This window comes from Perca fluviatilis, chromosome 23 (assembly GCF_010015445.1).
Source record: "Perca fluviatilis chromosome 23, GENO_Pfluv_1.0, whole genome shotgun sequence".
In the NCBI taxonomy this organism is placed as follows: domain Eukaryota; kingdom Metazoa; phylum Chordata; class Actinopteri; order Perciformes; family Percidae; genus Perca; species Perca fluviatilis.
Window position 1 is genome coordinate 6635073 of NC_053134.1, and position 9000 is coordinate 6644072.

The 9000-nt window shown below is 38.4% G+C and overlaps 1 protein-coding gene across 6 annotated transcripts in view; it reads left to right on the forward strand.

Annotated features, from left to right (window-relative positions):
* Nucleotides 1-1609, forward strand: part of sfmbt2 (Scm like with four mbt domains 2) — a 57570-nt gene extending 55961 nt beyond the window's left edge. For all 6 annotated transcript variants that reach the window (XM_039791178.1, XM_039791183.1, XM_039791182.1 and 3 more), the window contains one exon: nt 555-1609. In XM_039791178.1, coding sequence (XP_039647112.1) covers nt 555-695 — 141 coding nt within the window. In that variant the 3' untranslated portion in view covers nt 696-1609. The remainder of the gene's footprint in view (nt 1-554) is intronic.
* Nucleotides 1610-9000: the final 7391 nt, after the last annotated feature.

Sequence of the window (9000 nt, forward strand, 5' to 3'; positions counted from 1 at the left end):
GAGAACACCTATTGACTTAATACATTCCTTAGACCCCAACTCTTACCATCACAACTACATACTACTTTCTAACCAGACAAAAGGGAACAAACTAAATTTTGTTACCTATCAGGTCCTTAACACAAAGACGTAAAAGAGTAGTAGATGTATCTCTCTCTGATCCTTGATCCAAGTAAAAAAAAAAGAAAAGAAAAATCAATAATGCAATTTCTTTGACTTATTTAGAAGCTACTTTGCATATTTCCCCTTTATTCTCATTACTTTTTATGACCAGAATCATTAAGGCTGGACTAAATGGCAAGAGGATCTAGTTTTCTAAATGCAGTAAATAGCCTCTTTTGCTGCATGAATAACACTTTTTGGATGCTTATAGAGATACAAAAAAAGCATCTTTCTCTTTAAACAACCAGCGGTAAAGAACGGTGGAAAAATTCTGAGGGGAATAGCCAGTTTAAGCCGAAAAATACAAGAAAAAAAATCTTCAAATGCCAGAATCAGTAGAACTGTTCTCTCTTTCTCTATTTAAGTATTGATGTGCATCTCTTCCTTTGCAGGACATCGACGGCCAGGCCCTGCTGTTGCTAACTCTGCCCACCGTACAGGAGTGTATGGACCTGAAGCTCGGCCCCGCCATCAAACTGTGTCACCAGATAGAGCGCGTCAAGGTTGCCTTTTACAGACAGTATGCCGACTGAAGTGAACTCAAGGAGCAGAAACGCTGAACGCCCCCGTCAGTGGAAAGAAATGTTGTGGTCCTGCACGACTGGGAACTGTTGGATTAGGTGCCTCCTGGTGGAAAGTTTTGGCAATGTGAAAGTTGTTACTGTTTTCCAACTAGCAAGAAGAAGGGGATATTTTTTGCAGCGGTCGCATTGGCACAAAAAAAAAGCACAAACTGAAGTTACAACCGAAGAAGGTTTCCCTATGAGAAGTTGAAGGATTAAGTTCTGGGATACGGTCGGTGTGAAACCATGATGCAGTACCCACGTCCGTCAAACCACATCGGAGTCGATCCGGGTGCTTTACTGATCTGTGAAGAAGTTATCATGAAAAGCAGAGGACTTAGTTCTGAAGACATTTGTTTATTTCTTACTTTTTATTTCAATGTTATTTGTGACAGAGGAGCATTATAGCATTTAGGTTAAAAATCATTATTGACCATAAAGAGTTTTTCCCTTTTTGTGTGACATGATTGGTTTCCAAAAAATATATCTAAAAGTATTTAACAAACCAAGAAGTAATATATTTGAAATATTTATTGTTATCCTTATTAAGGAGGAGTAATCTATCCATTTTGATGGAGAGGAAATAATTGATATATAATAAGGTCAACACAAACTCCTTTTCCACTAAAACAAACCCCTAACCGATATTTCACAAACAGAAACATGATCTGCATCTATTTAGATTTACACTTCTTCTGTATTTATAGAGGGGAAAAAAAGGTGTTTGGGGAAGTAAGCCCTTCTAAAATACTTTGTGTTGTGTTGCTCATTTCTCATTATTGCAATCACATGAAACAATCATGTAAGCTATTTTGTGTCCATCTATGCAAATGTGTTGCAGATATTTTTGATAAGTACGAAAATAAATTTCTATTGATTTTGTATCCGTTGGTTATGACCTCTCTTTCAAAATATGACCATCTGTCTTGTTACAACTACAAAACACTGAGTACTTGTAACAGAATAATGTAGTTATGTTCACAACAGATACAGCTGGAGTCCCTTAGCAATCCCCCCCCCCAGATTATATTTTGGATAACATTTCTGATGAGTTAACAATATATAGTGGTGGACAAGTACTCAGATCCTGTAGAAAAACCACGTAATAAAAATACTCAATTACAGTAAAGATTTATGTTATTGATGTAAGGATGTACCTTGTGTAATGTTCCCATCTAGTACGGTGCACACAACATAATGCTAATTATAATTATTTTTTTATTTTTCTATTTTGCATCCCCTAAGGTTGACTCGAAACAATTATTGATCATTTACTCAAAAGTAGTACCAAAGCAGTCATATTCTTGTTATTTTTCCACTTGCACAGTGGGCAGTGATGCTGAATGATGTGTTTTTATCATAAACAATAGTTAATAAAGATCTACTCATTCATTTGTTACACTTCAGCAAACACTTCAAATTCTTTCTGTGCTTCAGGCTTCAACTGGCACTTGCTTAACACTTACCTGCTGTACCTGCTTAAACATGAAAGGCAACACGCACAACATCTCAAACAATTAACCTTTTAAGACATGTTATCTTGTTTACAGTGTTTGCATCCACAACTTAGAGCTCAAACAAGCACACGTGCACTGTCTTTATAAAACTGAGCTTTTCTCTAGTTCATCCTGAACACTTTGTTTACAAATGGCTTATTGGCTGTTATTCATTTCAAGTATTGCTGTACCATTTCAAGTAACCCTGCCACTAACAATAGAAACACGTTTCTGCGGAAGAGCTCTTCATATGTAAAAGCCACAGTTGTGACAAAGACGATGAAGGGTTAAGAGATGCTCCCTTGTGCATGGTGAGAATATAGGAAGTCAGACCTCACTGTGGTTAACAGAGCAAACACACAGCGATGCACAAAGTCACAGTTAAAGAGGAACCACTTCTCTGCTGCTCTGTGGAAGCAATCTAATGTATAAATGGTCCCATTCATCATTTAGACATTACAACTGAATTATTTAATAACCTTCAGGGTTTTCCCTGCCGTCATAAGGTTTAGGTGCAGCACCCAAGCTGTTTTGGGCAGCACCTGGGCCGAATGAATGTAGCTTAAAAACTTATCTCAGATCTAATGATTGTAGTCGGACTTCTTAAGCTTTAGGTTTTTTCTTTAAGCATTTTAAGTGTTATTTATTTATGATCTGCTCTAGCTTTTCCAACGTTTTAGACACAGATATGGTGATAATAGCGGGCCAAAATGATGTGAAAAAGAGACACAAAACTACCCCAAAGGGACACAAACACTAACTACAAAGAGACGCAAAAACCCACAAAATTGCTCTTTTTAATTGAAAAACATTTAATTTTCTTGTAGAAGGAAGCCTAAACCCGCCGTCAAATATGCGCACCTAAGTCTTACACAAACCAAGGGAAAACACTGACCTTTTAACTGATTATGAGTGTGTGTAATTTAGTGATAATCAATAGTTAACATAAGTAATATACAGTAATTATAGCATGTAGCATTGCATTATAGCACTGGAATTAACAGTACTTAAGAAAATGCATATAAAACATAAACTGTGCTTATACCGGTATTCACATTGTATAAAACGGTTGTTTAGGTAATATCCGCGATTCCCAATTACTCGCACCCCAGGAGGTAATTTTGGCAGTTGTCAGAAGTAATGGATAAATGGTTGAAACAGTTAGTTAATAGTTAGGCATCTTTATTTGATTTAAGTAATAGATAAACATTTGGAATAGTTAGTTAAAAGTATTGGATAAACAGTTGTAATAGCTAAACGTATTGGATAAACAGCTGTAATACTATAAACAGTTGTAATAGCTAAAAGTATTGGATAAACAGTTGTAATACTATAAACAGTTGTAATAGCTAAAAATATTGGATAAACAGTTGCAATAGCTAAAAGTATTGGATAAACAGTTGTAATACTATAAACAGTTGTAATAGCTAAAAGTATTGGATAAACAGTGGTAATACTATAAACAGTTGTAATAGCTAAAAGTATTGGATAAACGGTTTAAGTAGTTAACTAAAAGTAAAGGATAAAAGGTTGTAATAGACATCTAAAAGTAAAGGATAAATGGTAGTTATAGTTAGCTAAAAGTAAAGGATAAATAGTTGCAATGGACATCTAAAAGTATAAGGATAAACAGTTTAAACAGTTAGCTAAAGGTAAAGGATAAATGGTTGTAATATTTAGCTAAAAAAAGAATAAACGGTAGTAATAGTTAGCTAAAACTAAAAGGATAAGTGGTTGTAATAGTTAGTTAAAAGTAATGGATTATATAACCTAAACATTGACAGTTCAACATTGACCATATCCACGTTGACAATAACAGAAATTGTCAGTGTGTAAACAAAAGCTCAGGTTCATCACTTTTCCTTGAAATAAAACGTCTTTTCATACAAAAGGGTATTAACGCAAGCTCTCAGAAGGCCATTCCTCTCTTTTCTCTACAGACACTTTAAAAACAAATCCTACAATAAAGTTCCAATCCTTCATTCTAAAGCTACTAACAAGTATATCTAGATTTAGTCATGTTTCTTTGAGCTTGGTTGGTATTTTTAACGTCAAGAATGAACTATCACACTTGAGGTTCCTGAAGCATCAGTAGAACTATTGTAGAAGTATTGTTATTTTCGCTGACACAGTTCCTGAGGTTTGGAACTGATAGAAAATCCTTCTATATTTTTACTTTGAGAAATGTAAACGTTTTTCTCCAAATTCTATTTTCCAAGAAACAAAGGAATATACATGTCTTAAATGTTGGATGTATAATGGATAATATATATATTTCAAATTTATTTCATACTGCTTTGAAGTTGGGAGGAGATAAAATGATCCAGTATTTCAAAAGAAAAGAGCAAAGTCCAAAATAATCAATTTCCTGGAACAGAAATTCCAGGTGTTGGTTTCCATGGTGACCACTGTACTTCCAGGCGCTTGTTGTGTTGCAGCCATGGAGCACTGTAAGCGGCGCTCTAAAGTGTGGCTTTATTTTACGTTTAAAAAAAATAAAAAATGCCCTGTAAAACTGTAAATCGCCACTGTATGAAAAGAAAATGTTCCTCTTATCTGCGACATAAGCATGTGACCAGTTTCTACTCCACCCCTCAAAGATTCGGAATCGATAAGAACCGGAATCCAAAGGAAGAATCGGAATTGGAATCAAAATTGTTAAAATCAAAACGATGCCCAACCCTAGTGCTGACTAGAGCTGGGTATATAATAGATACCTTTAAGAGGTTTTGACCGAAATAACAAAGTACCAAGTAGTACTGAAACTTCTCCAGTCAAACGATACCTGCAGCTTATCCTTTTTGTACCCAGGTCTAAAAAGAAATGATGATTTGTATGGTTTTACTCAGTGTTTGGTGTTTTAAGCCCCCAACGTCACCTTCTAGGCAGCGCTGCCTGGTTAGGCACTAAGATTAGGCAATGGTTATGCTTAGGGTCAGGGTTAAGGTTAGGGTTGGGTGCCTTGAAGTCAACGGTCGCAGCGCTGCCTTGAAGTCGACGTTGGGGGCTTAAAACACCGTCGAGCGTTTTGCTCGCAGCCAATCACCGCAAGTGTTCTTCAATTTAATGCGACGTGTGATTGGCCCACTACCGCAACAGCTACAACCCATACAGTCTGTGGTGTGGTGAAGTCCAATGCGATATATTTTGACGAAGTTGGTGCTTCAGCGTGCAGAGATGCAACCAAAACGCTCGAACGTGATATCGGTATCACTTTAAGGGTCCTGGTATAGTCATTTTTAAAGCCGTACCCAGCCCGAGTGCCAACCCTCATGTTGGGAACCACTTTCCTACTTTCTTAAAACATTAGTAGGGATGTAACAATCCGATCCAACAGGTTGGCTGATGAAAATTTTATGTTTTGGCTATCCGTTCATACGGTTGATATGAGTATGTTTATTCAATTATGGAGGGCTGCCGCCTCGGTTTTAAGCATATACTTTCATACATTTATCTCAATGAGTTCTATGCAGTGAGGTACACAGAATTGATGTATCCGCGAGAAAACGGCCTGATAAATGAACACCACTTTTCAATTATAACAATGAGATTTCTAAGATCTGATTCAAACGCCTAACTGACACCCATGCTAATCTTTTTAGGATCAATCTTGGGGCAAAAGTGATGAAAGAAAATTACATTTTGGTGGTGAATTTGACTCTAGTTTGACAGGCTCTAGTTTATCAAACCAATTGAAACGGCAAACACTGTCAGCAGCAACATTACAACTCTACATACAAGATGACGGGGCCATTAGAAAGGAGTTTAATTGGCAGAACAGTTCCTGGTGGCAAAATAAAAGAAATTGCCTCTCTATATGGTGATGATAGTGGTTTCATGTAGCAACATAAGTGGAGGTAATGCTGTGTTAGTCATGCATGCAGCACACGACCTGATATGCTGATTCATTTGCACTGGTTCCTGGGTAACATTAGCCAATGGAACTTCATAAAGGCAGTGATTCACATTCAGAGTGTATTCAGCAGCGAGATGTCGTGCCTCGCCTGCTCTCTGTACGGGTGCAGCAGAATTAATTTAATAGCTTTCTCTCAGACACACACACACACACACACACACACACACACACACACACACACACACACACACACACACACACACACACACACACCTCTCTGACACTTTGCATTGAGTCACTCTGAAAACCTGCTACCTTATACTGTTGCCTGGCAACCTCATATCAAACGCCCGCTTTGCATGATTTTCTGCCTTGTTGTACGTGAATTCAGACTCAGTCATGACAGCAGAGGAGTAAACAGACGTTTGATTTGTAGAGGAGCCCTGATTGCGAGCAGACAGAACTTTAGGTTTCATATTCAGCTGTTGTGGTTTCAATAGTTTCAGTTAAATGTGGCAACAGATGTAACGGCTCAACAATACTGACAGGACATCAGATATCGTGTCAGTCGTGTTGTCAGACTGACTGATCAAAGCTCTTCTTTGTTATGATCTTTTTTTTTTTTATTATTATTCTTGTGGGAAACTAGCCAATCAGACAACTTGACATAATGTCCAAATATTCCTAATATTTCTTGTACTGCGTGTCGGTACAGGATCAGTTCCGCCTGCACGATCCGTTCTGCGCATGCGCAAGATAATACTGTTTTACCGAGGATACGACCTGCACGATCTGTTCCACGCTAGCCTATGGCTAGCCTCCACCGGGAAGCTAACGTTAGTTTAGCTAACAGCTAATTCGGCTAACCGCTAGATTCAGTCTAAAATAACGTTAAGTCAAACTTAATGGGAAAAGCAGGCTACAGCTAAATTAAGACTTTACAGTAATAACAATAAAGACAAATACTGAGTGATTGTATTTTAAATGAGCACAAGTAAAGTAGAACTGACGTAACAGCTGTTATATATGTTAACGTTTATTTTCAAGTTTTATTTTGAGGGTCTTTTAAAGTTATTACATGCTGTCTCAGCTAGCGGTTAGCCAAATTAGCGGTTAGCTAAACTAACGTTAGCTTGGCTGTCGACCGGAAGCGTGGAACAGATCGTGCAGTGTCGTGAATCCTCGTACAACAGCGTATGCGCGAACATTTTGCGCATGTGCAGAACGGATCGCGCATGTGCAGAACGGATCGTGCGGGCAGAACGGATCGTGTACCGACACTGTGCAACGATGTTGCACCAGAGTACTATGCCGGCAGCGGAAGCAGATGGCCGCCCACCAAGGGCCAGGGTCTGTCTGAGGTTTCTGCCTGTTCAAAAGGAGGTTTTTCCTCGCCGCAGTCGCACCAAATGCTTGCTCTGTAAATTATAGAGAGTGGTCTAGACCTACTCTATCTGTAAAGTGTCCTGAGATAACTCCTGTTATGATTTGACACTATACATGAAATTGAATTGAAATGAAATTGAATTATGCGATGGGCACATTTCACTTTCGGTGTATATTTCAGCATATAAGTAAGAAATGCTGGAAAGTGACATTTCTGACGCTAAACCTCACAAACAATCATGAGACAAAAGAGAGTGTAAATCGGCCCAGCCGGACCCCCACCCCCATTTGTGTTCATACCAGACCTCTATCGTAAAAGACCAAGAATGCAATGACCAGAATGCAATGCAGACAGAGGTCCTGTTGTGGTATGTACTGTATGACACGGTTGTTGTTTTTTGACTGGAAAAATATTTATCTCGCTCCCTCCTCCTACATACTGAACCCACAGCTGAATGGAACAAGCCTGTGCCCCCTCTCTCTCGGTCTGCGGGCTGTCAGAGTCACTCTGGGTAATGTAGGTAATCAGACTGAATATGAATACTGAGTGGTTGTACCAAAAAGTACAATTGATTCCACTGTTAAAAAAATCCTGTTCACTGCTCCTCTTAATACAAGTCTCTTTAAATAGTGATTTTATGCCTACATACCTTTTTTTTTTTCTTTTTTACTAATCGATAATGTCTCACAGTTGGCTTTAAAATCAGTAAAACTGCATTCACGGTTTCTTTTACTGCTTCAGTTCAGTATCGCGCTACATAGCAGAGCTGCCATCGGGTCATTATCCTGGGGCGGCTCAGTGAAAAGCTTTAAGGACCCTGCTGTGGGTGAGTCTGAGAGGAAAAAGGTGGGAGGCGGGGGGGGGGGGTTCAAGAAGGAGAGGAGGAGTGCACCGGAGGACGAATGAGGGGGAGGGAGGTCTGGTGGTTGGAAAGGAGAACGATACAGAAAATGTGATAAATCAGTTTGTAGAATCTGAACGTGAGATTGGTGCTGTCCTTTTATTAAAAGAAATGATTATTTCTGAGTTCAGTTGATTCACCAAAACATACTGTACTTGTACAACTTATTTCATTAGATTTTTATGATTTGTCTGTTATTTATAATAAAACGTAGGAGTCTTTTCTGGAATATGTGGGCGTTAGTCTACAGTTTTTTAAATTATGTTTTATGCTAAGCTGAGTAGCGTTTAGTTTTGGTCTTTTTATTGTCAACATATGGTTTGATTTTTATTTGAATGTACAGCTGCTAATATGCATATATACAATTGTGTTTTATTTTTCTGTAAAATGGAAAGCTCCAAAAGTCAATAATTTATCGATAGCTGACCAAAAAAAATAAAAAAAATTAACTCGCCATGTCATATGGACGAAAGCTCCCCGACAAGAAAGGCAAGTAAGCAAACTCTTCAGTTGAAACGGTCCTGTAAATCCAACAAAGGCTTTGGGCTTGGCAGTTCAATCCTGGCCTTGGGGGAATGCTTGCCCGCCTACTTTGCAGCCCTCGACTGCATCACACTTGTGTTTAAGACCATGTG